At 34.9% G+C, this 18,939-nt stretch overlaps 2 protein-coding genes across 2 annotated transcripts in view; both read right to left on the minus strand.

Annotated features, from left to right (window-relative positions):
- The window catches only part of LOC134529895 (facilitated trehalose transporter Tret1-2 homolog), a 31,446-nt gene extending 30,560 nt beyond the window's left edge, over nt 1–886 (minus strand). Inside the window, exon 1 of the mRNA XM_063364453.1 lies at nt 828–886. Coding sequence (XP_063220523.1) covers nt 828–886 — 59 coding nt within the window. The remainder of the gene's footprint in view (nt 1–827) is intronic.
- Nucleotides 887–10,418: 9,532 nt separating this feature from the next.
- Nucleotides 10,419–18,939, minus strand: part of LOC134529017 (facilitated trehalose transporter Tret1-2 homolog) — an 82,070-nt gene continuing 73,549 nt past the window's right edge. The window contains exons 4-5 of the mRNA XM_063362689.1: nt 13,307–13,433; nt 10,419–11,986 (exon numbers count right to left, since the gene is read on the minus strand). Coding sequence (XP_063218759.1) covers nt 10,617–11,986; nt 13,307–13,433 — 1,497 coding nt within the window. The 3' untranslated portion in view covers nt 10,419–10,616. The remainder of the gene's footprint in view (nt 11,987–13,306; nt 13,434–18,939) is intronic.

An 18,939-nucleotide genomic window follows, 5' to 3' on the forward strand; every position in this document is an offset into this window, starting at 1 on the left:
GGGAAATACTATCAACACAAACACAAGGCAGTCATCAATAATTAACGAAATTGGAAAGAAATCATAAATAGGACCGAATAACTGCGCCAAACAAAAGTCGAAATAAATAAATATATAAAGAAAAATATTCCCGTTGTTATTTGTCAAACACCCACTCGTGCAACACAAAAACCTCTAGTAATACAAGCGACACTGTGTCAAATAAAACATAAGCGTTATCTATGACAGACAGATACAGAAGGCAACTATGTCATGACGTTTCGGGATATATTCTCGTCTTCTAGCTAGATTATGTTATAATTACGTTTGAGGTGTTTATTTTCATCATTCTTAATTTTTTATTTTTTTTTATACTGAAATACGGTTTTTTTGTGACGTGGTTGGTTTTCGAAGGGCATTGGGGCTAATGTTTGCAGCGAACACCAGAAATGTCCTATTTACCCATAGTTTTTTTTGTAATTTTCTTTCTCTTTGTAATGGTTTACTGAATAGACCCGTTAAACAAAATATCCAGAAGTTTTTATTTTTTAATACATTACTCAGTTACATTATCATTTTGGATCCTTTGCAATGTAGCAAATTGTTTTATATGTGTTTTTTTTTATCTATTGTCATTGTTGAGCAGTTTGTGTGTGGTCTATCTGGCTGGTAGGGATATTCCTGTTAAGCTTCGTACGTAACTTAATGATGAAAAAGTGGAAAAACGTTTTACGAACATAATCATAGTTTTAACGCCATAGTTCTGGATACAGAAGACAGCATCTCCGGGTGATGGCCGCGTCTGTGAGCCACGAGGCTGCTGCGGGTTGTGTGCAGGCAAGCCTCGCACAGCCGTGTAGTTGACCTCCACGAGCCTCGCATGCCCCATGCCCCTGTGAGTGGCCATGCCGCGTGCGATGTCCTCCTTCACACCGACACGAACAAGGACATTCACCGGCGCCTGAAGGTTCCTCTCGCGACTCAGATCGGTAGAGGCGATACGACTCGAATACACGCTCAAAAATCACCCTCGTAGTTCCGCTCGGCCTACAGGCGTAAGTAGATCTAGAAGTTATAAAGAAGTTGAAGACGCGACATTGGTTTCAAATTTTTTAGTCCAAAACAATTTTATACTGTTTCATTAAAAAAAGGATTGTGTACTTCTATATCCGCGTTAGAAGTCATACTTCTTTTTGATTGATAACACTGAACAAATTTTGAAATTTACTGTAACAGAAATTAATTAAATACATACTCAGTATTCAATATTAATATAAACATGTGTATAAAATTAATTATTTTATTTAGTAAAATAATCGACATAAATTTTAATTAAAAATGAAAATCAATAAATATGCTGAATGTTTATTACGATTAAACAATAAAAATAATTATGTAATAGTTTATAATTTATAATGTAAATAAATTATACCTACTCGAACATACTCTAACTTATATCAATACACTTGAAAATAAACTTGAAAAAGTTTAAAAACACAATTTATGTCTCTAATATTCACAATAAATATTTTTTTAAATTATATAGACCAGTATTAAATATCAATCACTAAATTTCTGAACCCGACTCACACGTAGTTCCACACCCGCCGCTAGAATTCGCTACCGGAGCAGCTACATCGACTATCGAATAATTCATTTTGCAAAGCGAAAACTTAAACTGTATAATGAAACGTCTCCGATAAAAAATAAAAAGACTTGAAAAAATACTAAACCCCGGATTGCACATAATGTTTGACAAAGAATTTTATTAAAATACTGCCCAACTTGTTAAAATTAGTTAAAATGTAAAGATTATATAGTTTCCTTACAACTTAGATGACTATAAATTATTAAGTATTAAAGGATAGTTGTACATGATGTCCATAAAATAATGTTCCAGTTTCAATGGTATATTATAAAATTTTAATTTATACTATTTACAACACTCATACATCAAACTTAAGGTAAACTAACCAAATTTTCTTACGAATGCTCAATATGTGCACCTTTAGCTACACGGCACACATCCAACCTAAAGTACAATACTTCCCACACTTTGGTTAACACGTCATGAGTAATGGAAGCAATAGCCTCTTCAATTCCGTTTCTCAACTCCACCCACCGGCACCGGATAGATACTGCTGATAGGTATTATAAAATAAAAAGCAAATTTAAATATAAATCTTAAAATAAAAGGTTTGCCAATTCCTCTGTATTTCAGCAATGTGTGTTCTGATTAACAAGAGAACATATAAAGCTACATGCTGAAATGAAACGTTTTAAAATCATCATCTTAAAGCAGTGAATATACATTGCTCATCTATAACGTAGTTTAATATCTATATACATTAATTTTAATCGAAGTCATCTTCATATGGTTGAGAATATTTCTTTATTTTAAAATTACTGAACTAGTATTGCAAACATAATAGTTAGTATTCTATTTTTAAAAAATCTCTTTACTTTGACAGAATGATTAAAAATTATAGCTAAAGGACAATAATGAACAGTAAAAGTTGTGTGTAGAAATTTATTTAGAATAACAAATACATTTTTTTTTGTATTTATAATTATTTCTTAGTTTTGATTTTCATTCCACCTCAAGTAATATAAATATTTCCTGTATAATTTAATGTCTAAATAATTTAATTAATTTTAATGACTGAATAAATTACTAAGAGTTTTATTTAAAAATTTAGTCTGTTTAACCTTAAACACTCGGAAGAAATAAAATGTATCGTCTAAAGAGTCAGACTGGAGTTATATTACTCGTGTTTCCTTTACATTTGAGCGGACAAGACAAATAATACATTTTTAATGATTTACTATATAGTTCTACAATTATTTTATGATGTTACTTCAACCATTGAAAGATTTCGGCACAAGCATCCGACTGTGGAAGTTGAGATATTCTTGAGTCACGTCAGGATGGAAAAGAACGTAGGAAGTTGATATGAAATTTGTTCATTCGGCTGCTTCAGACAAAAAGTTTTACGAAAATTTTATTTAGATTTGCCTAAAAAACACTTGCAGCTTGAAGGTTTTTAACAATTATTAGTGGAGTTTAATTCGTTTCAGATGAAATAGGTAGTTGTAAAAATGCCTACCTCGGCATATGACAGAATCACTGCCTGAATAACTCTCTCTCTCTCTCTCTCTCTTTTTGTGTGACCCCTCGTCATTTCTTTCTTTCGCGAGCCTCCAAAAGAACGAAATGTCTTTGAGATGTGAGCCATTATGATTTGAAGGAGACACTTTAGGAAATAAATTTGGCAAGCAATGGTCAATATTGATCAAATACCTACTCTCTGATTTTCAGTCGTGTATGCTTTACACGATTCTTTAAAGTTGGGACTTGGCTAAAGTCAATATTCGCCAGTAACAGTCCTATCGTTGTTTGTCTTTATTTTTTGTTAGAAAATGATAAACAATAACATTTTCATAAAATGTATTTTCATGGGCACGAGGCTTTTAATGAAAGAGTTTGAGGGAGAACTGAGTGAATATTATTACATAATGTTTCCTGGTGCTCGATTATATATATTTAAAATTGATACGGAATTTTAATACAAGTTACTAAAATTCTAATAAACATCTCTATATATATAGGTAACTATTACTTTATTGACGCAGAGTTATTGTACGGTAACGTGTTAGTCATGTGCATATTATTCTAATTTATTAGACAACCTTCTGAGATAATTTGACACGCAATAGTTGTTGCTACAAATACCTCTTCAAAACCTAAGACATCATTTGTTGAGGAAGTAAGTATTGTTAACAACGGATATTGAGAGAGGAGTATGATTGTCGGACACCACAACTCTTTCATCAGTTACAGATACCAAACAATGCCTCAAAAGCTGACTTTGATGCTGTTCATGAGCGTTACGAGGAAAAGTTTCTTTATATTGTTGTATTGCCAAAAATTTTATCAACTGGCCCCATTGGTATAGTTATAAAAAATGAAAGTAGGTTTTCAATACAGGAGTTCAAAAACATTGCTTTCGTCGAGTTTCTTTGAAAAGCTTCTAAAAGTGTTGTAGTTCATTCATATTTCTATGAATTACTTTAATTTACGTAGGCTTGGTCAAAAAAAGGAAATTTTAATTGGATTTTGTTTTGCAGAATCATACCGCAAAGATATTGTTTCATTACAGATGTATAGAGACAAATGAGTGTGCTTTCTTTAATTTGTATTAATCATGTATCTTAAAATAGTTGCATACTGGTCTTACTAACACAGTAATAGATTATAATAATGTTTAAATTGAACTTTTATTCCTGAAATATTCTCTCATATCCACCTTTTCTGGGCCAAAATTAAATAATAATTAGTTCAAATGTTCAAAATCAGTTCATATTACTTGTTGACGCTTAAATTATACTGAATTTTGCTTATTCACTCGCACAATTAACGTGTCTGTATACCACGTGTTTAATACATGTTGGTGAAGTTGTTAAAGTTTCATTTAATCGTAGTTCTTAGGAGAACACTTGTTTTGAAAATAAATGTTTTTATCAAATATATCGCTATGTTTCCAATAATTTACTTTCCATAAAATGTCTAATAAAATAAAGATACTCTTTTTTAAAAAAAGGAAAATTATGAAGGTTTCTTAACAAGAAATTTCTTAAGCAAAATATATTCTATGCAACATAAAATTTTATGAAAATGTATTAAAACAATATGCATCACTTGGTAAAACTAATTATATAATGAAACTAATGAAATAATGTACTGCAGGCTTTGAAAATAAAATTATTTAATTTAAAAAATAAACAAACACAAACCCTTGAACATAACAAAATAGCAAGTTCCTGTTATCAACAACTTCAAGCTAATTTGTTACAAAAATATGTTTACCTTTATTTATTTTATATCACATTTTTCAACAACTGCTTGTAGAAGATCATCAGTCTAATATCAGTCATCTAAGTACTTGAAGGTTTATATAAGAAAATCAAATATTTTCTTAGTATCTCGTATGCTGTAACATAGAGATTAACCAAAGTAACCTTGTATACGAAGTAAATATTTTTCTTTTAAATAGCGTAGATTGTTTTACGAATTAGAAACTATAAAAAACACCAACTGTTAACAAACAAGTTCATTTATCAGCCATTGAAATAATATCACAATATTCTTTCCAAGAAATTTTTTGGCAGGATGTATCCATAATAACTTTAAACAGAAAGTAAGTACATTACCGTACCATAAAAAATCTCAGGTGATTCTAATTTTGAGCAATAGTTTAAAAAATTAAGACTTTCATTTCAAAGTGGTAAAGTTAACTTTTATTATCGAACTACTTCCTTTTGTAGAATTAACATTTAAGAATTTAAAAAAAGATATATATATATATATATATATATATATATATATATATGCTAAAAGGTCATTAACAAGCGAGAAACACTTATACAACTATTAAAAATAATTAAACACGGCATTTTTATGTACAAATACAGGTAATTCTACAAACACACATAAATACATAATACATTGAACATGGAAACGTTAGAAAAGGCGAAAACATAATTTTTAAAGAAAGCCAGTAGAAAACATATGATTTTCTACATGAGCAAAAATTATTTTCATTTTGAGGGGTAAAAGACCATAAAAATTGTAACTCAAACTGATATTTACTACAAAAATTATATACAACACTTAAACGTTTTTGCAACGCAAACATAGATCGTCCATCCTACAAAAAGTTGTGTTTGGGATATAATTACAGCGAGTTAAATGTAACGAAAACAATGATAATATACTGTTACCCTCATCCATACCTGCCTTCAGTAATTCATGATAACATGAAAATATTTATTGGATGTGCAATCTGTTATTTCGTGTAAAATTTCTGGTATGCAAATGCATATTTATTAAAACACGCTTATATCAGTAAATGTGCGTGGAATACATAAAAATATCACATCAACTGTAGATACAATGCAAACACACAAATTTGGCGAATTTTACACAAAATATTTGCAGAGACCAAGTAGCGTAAATTTTCATGTTTTAAGGTTTGTTGAATCAGCTTTTTAAAATAGAGAAAAACTCTCAAACGTGCCTCATAACTTTTATTATATACTATAAATTGCAACAACTATTGATGATACATTTTTCAGTTGCATAGTGTTTTCACACTCGTTTTTATTGGGGCGTAAAGCCAAATATGCGCTAACATTTACCAAAATATTACTTAAATATATAGCATTAAATAATAATTTCCAAATGCGCACATGTGCCTAATTTTATAATTGTTTTCCTGCTCTACAAAGAAATTGTAGAAATATAACTTAAATGTGTACTACATATATCACCTTTTTCAATACTTCTGTTGAGTGCAATGCATATGCATGTGCAGTTTTGAAATTAATCTCCAAATTTGTAAGCAAAATATAATCCAACTCTTTTTAAAAGTTGATTGTTATATGTACAACCTGTGGAAAAATATTGGAGTTAATTGAATTTGTTTATTTTTCATTTTGGCTTCGTTGCTCAAGACATAAACGCAAATGTTTGGGTTGTTAATCACTTTTAAACTACACTGTGTAATATTTTGTGACGTATCTAATGATTTTCCTGACGCAGAAACAAATTTATGCTACAAGAATAACTATAAACAAACAGTTGATGTTTGCATGGGATTATACATAGTAAAATATTTGGAGCAGAAAACGGTTTTCGCTTATTTTCACAGGGACTTGAATATTCCTCTGCTTTCCTTAAAAATCTTCGCATAAAAGTGTGATTAAAAATTATAAACAACACTTATCTATATATATAAAAATTTAGCTTCCGTATGTATTTGGCCGCAAAACTCGGAAAGTATACGATGGTTTGGATTGAAATTTTTACAGAACATTGCATCTTAACAGAAGAGTGTTTATATGAAATAAAAGTTTGGGAAAATCCACCGGAAAAGTCGGAAAAAAAAGTTTCTATAACTAAATATCATGGTCACCCATCTTAGTTGTGACCACGCTTGACGATGCTGTACCATATTGTCAAAGTTCAAGCACATCAGGCTACTCGACCATTGTGCCTTGACGACTATAATTTACACAAATATGTATATATATATATTTCAAGAAATAATAAAAAACTTTATTTAATTTGAAATATATTCTTTCGACTCTATTGATAAAAATACGTTTAAATTAAAAAATACATTTCGTACAATACATTTGAAAATTAAATAATTCTTATCTTATAGCTTATATCTTATATATTGCTATTATAATCTATATCTATAAAAATGTTATGTTGGTTTGTGTACGCTTCAAAAACTCAAAAAGTTCTGCACCGATCGAGCTGAAATTTTACCATTATATACAACCCGCATCAAGGATTGTTTTTATCTACTTTTCACGTCAGCAACATACCCGCAACCGCGAAAAAGTAACTGCGCCATTTTATTAATGTGTTTTCTCACCAATAAAAACAAAAAACACAAATTTTCTGTTATGGAAACGTTTCTCCATGCCAAAGGATTTCTCTTAGCAATGGAAAAAACTATGTCAAGTGAAGCGAGCGGGAAATGGCAATATACAATGAGAATGATTTTATTGTGAGGTGCAATAATTAAAAAATGACTAAGCTTACCGGTATGGGACTATATATACAATAAGAATGAGGTACTTTAGTGTGATCGTGTCTCGATTGAGCTGCGCCGTTATCCAAATCGTAAGTAGAGGTTATGTTTTGTATGGGTCTATCACCACTTGATGTGGGATTGCATGTAGATGGTTCTAGGCTATTCATTTTTTGAACTCCTTAGACCCTATACATTTTTTTAAATTTTTGTTAAATATGTATTGTACGGATTAGCGCCAAAAAAAATCGTACAAATATGAAATAACTTTCATTATATGCTATCTTACGTCCTCTTTTCAGAACCGCCTGCGGAGATAAAAAATTCCAATTACTTTAGGAGATATCGAATTTTTTAATCTTCATTTTTTGGCGATTTTTTTAAAAAATAATTTAAAAAATCCGAAAATACCTTTATTCTGTGCTCTTAAACTTACTCTTTTCATTGAACCCGGCTGAGATAAGAAATTCCAAATACTTTTGGAGATATCGAATTTTTTAATTTTCATCCTGTGCACTCATGCGGCCATAACGGTTGCTTGTTTACATGTATGATTTTTTTTTTTGCGATGTTCCCGAACGGAGAAACTTAAGATGCACATAAAGTTCTGCCATTCCCGATTACACCCGAACAATTCACCTTCGGCCAACCTCGGGTTTATTTATTAATATTTATATTTCTCTGTTTATTTTAATGTAGCTATACTAACCTAACTAACCATCCAAAGGGTTTTAAAGTGTTTTAATGTAGCTAACCTATCCGACCACTTTTAATATTTCAATTCATTTTTCCTGCGCAAAAATAAATAAATCCCGAGGTTGGCCGAAGGTGAATATTCGGGTGTAATCGGGAATGGCAGAACTTAATGTGGATCTTAGGACTCGTGAACGAATACATCATGTAAAAAGAAACTTACGTGAGTTTATTCTGTTCATCCTTTGTCCCGGTTTGTTAGGTCAGGTCAGCTACATTATAAATACTTAAAACTATACAACATGTAAAATAAATTGATATTATTTTTAATTTCCGTTTATTTTGAAGTATTTATAATGTAAGTAACCTTACCTAATGAAAAATTTCTGTTATTTAGACATTCAGGCGAACACCGCAAAATATAAAATGGCAACGGTCAAATTATTACACACGTCTTGTATAGCCGCATGAGTGCACAGGATGAAAATTAAAAAATTCGATATCTCCAAAAGTATTTGGAATTTCTTATCTCAGCCGGGTTTAATGAAAAGAGGAAGTTTAAGAGCACAGAATAAAGGTATTTTCAAATTTTTCAAATTTTTTTTTAAAAAAATCGCCAAAAAATGAATGTTAAAAAATTGGATATCTCCTAAAGTAATTGGAATTTTTTATCTCCGCAGGCGGTTCTGAAAAGAGGACGTAAGATAGCATATAATGAAAGTTATTTCATATTTGTACGATTTTGTTTGGCGCTAATCCGTACAATACATATTTACCAAATTTTTAATTTAATTAATATGTTCTATCGCCAATAACAACAATTGCATCAATCGTAAGTAGAGGTTATGTTTTGTATGGGTCTATCACCACTTGATGTGGGATTGCATGTAGATGGTTCTAGGCTATTCATTTTTTGAACTCCTTAGACCCTATACCTTTTATTTAAATTTTAAATTTAATTAATATGTTCTACGGAATTTTTAAAATCACTTGATCAGCCAGGGATACGACCACACATACTTAAATTGAAAATATGTGTGCCAATTACCCTCTTGCGGAATATTAATCAGCCAAAACTCTGCAACGGCACGCGACTTTCAGTTAAGAGATTAATTAATAACGTAGTGGAAGCAACGATTTTAACGGGGCCTTTCAAAGGTGAATATGTCCTCATTCCTCGAATACCCATGATCCCGACCGATACACCATTTCAATTTAAAAGATTGCAATTCCCAATTCGATTGGCATTTGCAATCACAATCAATGAAGCTCAAGGTCAATCTTTAGAATTGTGTGGTTTAGATTTAGATGCGGATTGCTTTTTACATGGACAACTGTATGTTGCGTGTTCCCAAGTCGGAAAACCAGATAGTCTTTATATCTACGCATACAGTGGAAAAACAAAAAAAATATTCAATCACAATGTGCCACAGCGAAACGTGGCAGGGTACAGCTAGTAAAATATAAAAACCAATCATTTTCAAATTTATATTTTATATACATTGCCATGTCAAGGATTAATGTAAATTTTATTAACTGACACATGCTTAAGATAACACTAGATGCATAATCTATATAAATATGTATATAATTGTTATATATACATATACATTAGTATGAGAGTATTATCTTAGGACAGCATCTGTGAAAGATGATAATTTGCAGAGGTAGGTTTATCTAAGGAATATAAAAGTATTAAATAATTTTATCGAATGTAATGTACCCGCAATTACCTAAAAGATATTTAAAAATTTAATATCATTTGAATATGTATCTACTGATTCAACACATAGTTGACAGCTTCCATGAGCTATTATGGTTGCATTACACCGAGGATATATCACAAGTCACAAATGAAATGAAAGCCTTCAATTTATAAGATTTTGTTTCGGTATAATTAACATATTTAGGAATAATAAAAAATAATAAATTATGTGTAAAGTGTTATAAAGGTAAAAAAAAATATATTAACTAACAAAGTTTTAAAGCAAGTTCAATGATATAGAACAACAAATCATAATTTTATTTGGTAAAATAAATATGCAAAAAAGCAGAACAAATATACTCCTTGCTCGATCCACATTGAACAAAATGTATATAATTTATTTTCCCATTGGCGTATTTTAAATAAACAAGTTTAAATAAAAAAATAAATCTTTATGGCCGAAAATGTTAAGGTACATTTCTAAAACTAGCAATTAAATGGTATGGGTTGCTTATTCAAACCAATTAATTTTAACCGAACACACAACAGCATAACAATAATAGTTGAAAATTGCCAAAGATGAAGTTTCCGTTTTTCTGTTGGTAAATTCTTTGGTACAACTTATCAGGCCTAGTTCAGTGTTCATATTTGTCAACATCTGGAACAATGAGTTTAGTGCTAAATTGATCTTCATTTACTAAAATAGTCATCTCACCGGCTTGATTTTGCGAAACATGATTTTCTTGTCGTAAAACGTTTTTTATTTTTGAACCATTGTTGGAAAAGTATTCTTCAATATCGCTCAAAGACTTTCCACGAGTTTCTGGCAAATATAAAAAAACAAAAAACGTCCCCGCCAACGACATAACGGAATAAAATAAAAACAACCCATGCCTTCCGAGCATCTCCAACATGTCAGGATAAAGCTTGACGATAATGAAACTACAGACGTAACCAAAACATGTCGTGACACCACTAGCCAGTCCCCTCACTTGCGCGGGGTAGACCTCGCCAATCATGGCGAATGGTAAAGTGAGAAACCCAACAGTACTCATTGAGATGTATACGATTAGCGCGAGTACAGGATACCAGTTTATTTTGTCAATTGTTTCATCACTAAGAAGTTTATTGTTCACGCAAAATAGGTAAGTTGCTAAGGAACCCATTGACAGGGTCATTCCCGAGCCAGATACGATTGCACACGGCCTCCTTCCGAATGATTTCGAAGCATAGCTGATGAAAATCGTCACCACCAGTCGCGTCAGGCCTATCAACACGGTCACCAAATACTTATCGATCTCCACCCCGGCCTCTTGCACCACGTCCACGGCGTAGAAGATGACCACGAACACGCCCGAGGCCTGCTGGAAGAAGAAGAACAGGTTCATGATGAGCAAGGGCGCGAGGCACTCCCGCCGCCTGAGATGCCCCAAGTCGCGCGCGACAGTGCGGCGCGCCGCCTGGACGGCCAGCGAGGCCAGCTCTCGGCGTAGGTGCGCGGGCGTGTCTGCAGAGGCGGCCACGCCACGCAGCCGGCGCAGAGACGCCTCGGCGGCCGCGGGCCTGCCCTGGCGCGCCAGCCACACGGGGCTCTCGGGCAGCAGCAGCACGCAGAGGCCCGCCAGCAGGGGCACTGCTGCAGAGAGACCGGCCACCAGGCGCCAGTGCTCCTGGAAGAGTGCGCCCAGCACGTACACCGCGAGGATGCCGAGCGAGAAGGCGATGGATGTCCAGGTGACCAGCACGCCGCGCAGGGACTGCTGCGCCGACTCGCCCAGGTAGACGGTGGCCGGGGTGCAGGCTAGGCCGGCGCCCAAGCCCGTCAGCACGCGGCCCAGGTAGATGAGCGTCGTGGCGCCGCTGTGGCGCGGTGCTGCGGCGAGCAGCAGCCAGCCCAGCAGACAGGGCGCGTTCACCGCCAGCATCGCCACTCGCCGGCCCAGGCGGTCCAGGATGGGCCCGCTCAGGATGCAGCCGAATGGGGTCGAGATGGCCGCCAGACTCGCTGCAACACAGCAGGTCCCATTGCCTCACGTGGCCCATGCTTGAGATGGGTGCGGCCGAATAGTGTCAAGCTCCCGTAAACACTTGACTTTGGCAGATCTGTCATTGCTTTGATGGGGGGAGGGGAGGACTGCCCATTGTAAGTCAGTCAAGAAAGTACATGGCATCCACGACTATTTAGCACCGGTACCTTGATGCTCAAACGATAGATCACAGGCATGCTTAAAATATGGCCAAACATTATCTAAATAGATGCTAGACTCACTGTTGAGCCAATTTAGTTAAAATCATGGTGTAAAATGCTATGACCTGTATTATACCTAAATGTCTAACACTTAATTGTCGCGTAAGTTTTTTTACAGCAATACAATAAATATTTTTTTTTTACTTCTAAAGAGGGAAAAATATAAATCTAAAGACTTAGTCTTGTTTTCGAAAGTTTTGAGGCAAAAACAAAATTTATCTTTTAAAACTGAAATTTGGTCTTTGTTGAAGCAGAAAGTAGTAAAGGATAGCCAGTCCGAGCCCATGAGTAGGAGGGTAAAACTGGAGCCGATGTCCGCCATATTGGATTGTCACGTCACAACGGACATCTTGGACTCAAAATTCCTCAAAAAGACTCAAAAAGTCTTAAAATTCCTAGAAATTCCCCTATTTCGAAGGAAAAATTCCCCTTTTAAGGAAACTTTTTTCCCCGTTTATTTCTCAAAAATTAAAAAGAATGAGTGAGTAGAAGTAGTAGAATGAGGGAGTAGTAGTTTCTTTTAAGAACCGTAGAAGGGAAACGATCGGAACCAACAAACACCATCTTGGTTTCAACCATTGTTATTACCTAAAGATATTCAATAGCTTATTTTTCGTTATTTGACATAGAGAAGATATCATAGTATATAATTTAATGCCCAATGTAAATATTGAGTAGCTTCTACAGTTTACCCTTTGAAGTCATTACCATTCGGTATTGAATTATAATTTGGGAACGACTGCCACTGTAATAATACTAATAATCGACACTATGTTATAGTCTTTGAAAATATCTTAAAGTTTGACCTTTGTCTATATACAAGGCTATTTTCCAGTACTAATTGCTAAAAAAAAAATGAAATGGCATGAAAACCTGTGTAATCCAATACGTCTTTCGGTTCAAATATTGAAAATCAACAACCCCTTGTTCACGATTAGTTGTTTCCTCCTTGAACAGCAACAACCACTGCTACCAGTGTTCAAACGACAAGCATATCTGAGCATTACTATGGAAGGTCGGAAACCTTAAAAATTGGCGTATTCCACACTGAGCTGAACATATTCCTCAGAGGCTCACCGATCCACGAGGCTTGGTGCTCGTCGATGCCATCGAACTTCATCATCTGAGGCAGAGCCACGGCCGAGAAGCCCAGACTCATTCCCGGGGAGAGAGCGACCAGATTGGCAATCACTCCGAACATCAGCTGACATGGAAAAAGAAAGAAAAACAGGTGGTGGCTCGTTAATGGAACTACAACAAATACAGACACGAAATACCAAGGACACTAACTATTCACCTGGCATCAAAGACCACTCAAACCAAATGTACCGAGTAGGCTTTTTCGAATACAAAGTACATATATAAAGTGTCGCAGTTTACAACAATTCAAATATCGAATTATATGCTAGGTTCAATTCTGTAACTTTGGAGCCACAAACCAACATCGATAACAGCGATATAATTAATACATTTGACTGTCAATAATATATAATAGCGAGTCTGGCACAATGTATTTCTTATGGGACTATGGCTTGATGGCTTGATGGCCAGTTGGCTTGCCAATCAAGCATTCGGCCATGTTCAGGAGTGTACGCCTCCCAATGTCTATAATCGGGACCTTGTCATGCATTTTAGATGACTCCATATTCGCGATCTTGAATCCCCTATATTGAAAATTTTTAAATATTCATCTAGAAATTCGGAAAAATTCAAAAATTCAACAAAAAAATCACTTATTAATCAACTGATTGATTAAAATGAACTCCGTCAGTGGTTCGATCAGCACTCAGTGTAAAAAAATGTTAATTTTAGGCAAAATTACTTCTTTAATAAAAATATGGTGAAAAATCATAAAAGAGACACAAGATCCTCATCTACCAGCCATCAATAAGGTACTGATTGTATTTGACCACCATCACGAAAATTCTTAATTATTAAAAATTTAAAAATCCTCAAAAAAGTCAGTCATTAATTTACTGATTGATTCAATCGATTATTTTCCTTGGTTTGATCCTTGCTCGATTTCAGGTAAAAATTATTTATTTAAATTTAACAACGAAGTAAAAAACAACAAAACAACAAATAAAAATATATTGTATAATTTCTGATCTACTACAAGAACAAAAGCAAGGAATTTACAAACGTTGCTAAATTTTTATCGTCTTCTTAGAAGGTGAAGCAAGTCCTTTACATGTCTTGACATGTGTTTTCATGGAATTTCCACATTGAGTAGATGGCTAGACACGACTACTTGGCGACCAGACACATCCAGTAAGTAACACGTCCAGTTGTTGACAAGGTAGGCCCAGTCGGTGGCCAGGCAAGTCTATGCAGTGGCCAGCACTGGACTTCCATAATTTGTACTGCAACGCACGGGATTGTTTACAACTGGACCAGGGTCATCAAGGTCGTGTTGAGAGCACTCTACTCCAACTACCAACAGATGCAGATATAAATGTGCTTCAAATATACTGTCCTACCAAATCAATTACCGGAATTCTCGTGCCTCTGGCTATCAGTTGATCTGATCCTTGAACGATATGCCACAATCAGCATTTTTTTAGTGAAGTTATATGTCAATCAAGGGCTTAACTTCTCGTCACCAGCGATATCATTAGTCACAACACAGACATAGACATGTTCATTGGGTAAAAGGATTGGCTATGGCCAATGATAACGACTTGTTCCAGCTATGATTTGTGGTAATATTGGGAAACCACGGAGAACAAGGTCAGGATGAAGTTGCTTGGATTGTGGGTGCTAGCCGTGTCGAAGGCGAGGCTTTCACCAAAGTTTCGGTCGACCCGACAGTCGCCATCTTCAGGGTAGCATTTTCTTCCTGCTGATGGCGCCTGCAAGGTCAACCAAAACGTCGGTGAACTCTTCGCCTTCGACGCGGCTAGCACCCACAAGCCAAGCAACTGCAGCCAATGGCCAGGAAAGCCTGCGATCCTCATCAACACCAGGATGGTCGCACGAGGATTCGAAAGCTAGTCCTCTGGAATGTGTGTCCTGTGTCTTTCAGCTGCGTCACTTTCTAAATCGCTCAAAGAATTAAACTGGAAAAAAGTAGATCATGATTTGAATTAAAATTATATGGCCTGTAATGCCGTAACGTCAATGCCAAACGATGTGCATTGTGGATGGGAACGGAATACAACTTGAACAATTAAACCTTGTAGACTACAATGCAGACTAAATACTTCAGTAAACATCACTGAGCTCACGTAAGAGTGCTTGTCAAAATCTCTTTACTTTAGTGATAAAATCCCTTCAAAAAAGAGAATATTTGGCTCGAGTTGAATGTACGACAATAGCAACAAAATTTTCTAAACTCACGGAATAACATTTTTATGTACTTTTTTTTGACAAAATCAAGTTTGTATACTTATTGGTTCCTCAGGCACTGAGTTCTGGGTGTGAAGCCAGAGCCGGGAGGTCCACCATTTGGTTTTTGATGTCACGGTCACCATCTTGGATCACCTTGGCTTCCGATGGCATTGACCTCGGATGACCTTCACCTCGGATGACCTTCACCTGGGCCGCTATCTTGAATGACCTAAACTCTGACCTCCATCTTTGATTCCACCATTTTGAATTCTAAAATTTTCCGCCTATTTGGATACTTGTAAATATCGCCATCTTGGATTATAGAGCGTTCAGCCATTTGGGATTATAGAACATTTTAAAATCTGATTTTCGACTGCTGGAGGCCACTATTTTATTTTCGTTTACTGTATGTTGACAACTTTTTTTCGTCTACAGGGGCCACATTTTTTTCGTCTGTGGGATGCTGCCATCTTTGTAACTGCTCTTGGTTCTTAGAGTGCGTCAGTGTCGCTCTGTCTCGTTAATGTTAGGTCAATTTTCCATCGGCTACTTGTTTTGTTATAACCCTTATAGACATATTGGTTTAAAATTTTTGTACAAAATACATCGGAAGTGAGGTGATTTGAGTCATGGCAGGCTGGACCTCTGCCAAATAAAAGTAACACCTTGGACCAAGTGGTCATTGAGGCATATACCAGACAAACAATAAATAAGGTATATTTGAAAATAACACTTATTTGGAGTTGTTAATTTTTTTAAATATCAAGGAAAAATAGCAGCGCCTGTTGGGGGAAGCCACATTTTATTTAAATGCCTTCTACTAGGCGTGATAGTGTTATATAGTGCATACGTCGTCTACTAGAGCATGCTACCACTATTTTGTTTTCAATGCTCGCTACTAGGAGCGCTAGTGTCGTGTATTGCACACATCATCTGCTAGAGCGTGTTACCACATTATTTGTTCTGAATACTTGCTAATAGGAGCACTAGTGTCGCGAATTGCACACGTTGTCTGCCAGAGTGCTTTACTGCGATATTGGTTTATTTTCCTACCGCTAGATTGCAGTATTGTTAATCAAAAGATCGTCAGCTATCACTGTGTTTGCCATATTGTCGGTCATATTTGCCCACTATATTGAAAATTCGTAATTATTAACCGAAAATTAAAAAAAACCTTAAGAATATTATATTTAAATATGATTTAGTGAAATATGTATTGTTCTTGATTCAATCCTTGGTCAATTAAAAAAAATGGCCATTGTAGTTTTAAAAATATTTGTCAATAAATTTATTTATTTAAATAGGATGAAATTACCCCAGAGAAGCTTAAAAGTCTCCCTTCCATCCACCAGCAAGCCACCGATGTCATATTGCTCGCCATCTTGAAAATCAATGATTATCAGAAAACCAGATATTAGGAATGAATTAAAAAAATAAAAATAATATGTATATATGTTGATTAATTTTAACTATTGCGGTCCCTGGTCCGATCCTTGGTATATGCTTAAAGTAATTAAATCATGCAAATATTTATTAAAATGTAATTTTTCCCTTCACTTTTCGACGAGCATACTTATAGTTCTAGCTGCCAACAATGACTACAAACAAGAGAACGGTCTGATTGGATAACTATGTAACTGTCATTACACCTACCTGGGAGGCTGTATTCGGTGCACCTCATGACTACTACAGTAATAAATGCAATCATATGGGCCAAGAATATGAGGCCATTTTTTCAATACTTGGCATACCTTTCAAACAAGATATCATGTTGAGCACATAGGATGAAATTCTCCGAACTGCCAGGCCTACAGTACGAGCATAACCTGATTTGCTTAGCAAAAATACTATCGTATTACAAGCATATAGACCAAAAATATCTACGCATTACAGGGAAAATCTACTGACAAAATTATGAATATTCACCAATCACCTTAAAAACATTACTTTATTTAACTAGCTCCAATTGCTCCAATAGCGATTGATTCCTACTGATTTGAATGGCTACAAATGGTTCCAAATGCTTCATCTAGCTTCAATTCTTCCAATGACCCCAACTGTTTAAATGACATCAATTTCCTACAATAATTGTATATTGGAATCCGTAGGAACAATTATTGTTCCAAAATACTTTTACTCCAAATGATTCAATATTTCCAAATTCCTCTTATTGCTCTGAGGTTCCAACTAGCTCCAATGGCTTCAATGGCTCCAATTTTATTTGGCTTCAACTAGTTTCACTGGCTTGAATGACATTCTCATTACTCTCTATTTTATAAGTCATTGACGACGGTTTATTTTACTGCTTTAAGCCAAAAGCCAGGTTAAGATAAATTAAACTATCATTTTTAAAATTTGAAATATGATTTATTTTTGGATTTTATACGCACGCAGGTTACACAATTTATTCATTGTATGAAGCCCACGCCTCATTAAGTTCCTGAAATATAGCAATTGTTTCTTTGGTGATAGATAGAGCTACGACTATTTCGCGGATTAATTTAATTTCAGGCTAGACTCAAAATGCCTGTACATTAAACATTTGGCTGGTTACACGTGATTGGGTACACACTAGTCCTTGTTTAGGGTTACCAAGAACGCGTCAAGAGCACTTTATTCCAATCATTACCGTGAAGTAGATGTAAATGAGTTTCAAGTCTACTTTGCTATACAATGAATCCGCGAAATAATCATGGTTCTAGTGAGTAGTATACAAATGTATTTCCTGGGACAGGGTCCAGGGTGAGGTGCGAGGTGCCGAGCCACCATCTTGGATTGTGACGTCACGGCGGCCATATTGGATGGTTGTGACCTTGACCTTGAAATTTGACCCTCAAAAATGGTCAAAATTGGGCAAAAATTGCCCAAAATTCCTCAAAATTCGCCAAAATTTCAATTTCTATGGAAACAAATTCCGCCAAAATATCTAAAAAATTTTGATAAATTAAAAAATTCTCTTTTTGAGAGAAAAATTCCCGTTTCGAGGGTAAATTTGCCGTTTTTAGTCCTTAAAAATCCCAGCGGCTAGAAATGTCCATATATAGGCTTAAGCATCCATGTCTACAGCCTCCGATAAGCCTCTGACGTCATCATGGATAATGTCGTCACCATTACAATTTCCGTTACGGCCGCCATCTTTAAAATCTTTACTTATTATCGGATTTTAATAAAAAAGTTTTAAAAGTTTTAAAAATTATAAAAAAATTAAATAATAAAATTTTAATAAAAAATTAAAAACAAAAAACATTTACGGCACGGAGCTCGGTCCTCTCATGCCACTTGACATTTTTTCTCAAGGTAAACTCCTTATTACAGTAACTACACAGGTGACCTTTCGATATACCTGCTGGCAGCGACCCGGAATCCGTATTAGCTTCTGT

The sequence above is a fragment of the Bacillus rossius genome, chromosome 2 (assembly GCF_032445375.1).
Source record: "Bacillus rossius redtenbacheri isolate Brsri chromosome 2, Brsri_v3, whole genome shotgun sequence".
NCBI lineage: Eukaryota > Metazoa > Arthropoda > Insecta > Phasmatodea > Bacillidae > Bacillus > Bacillus rossius.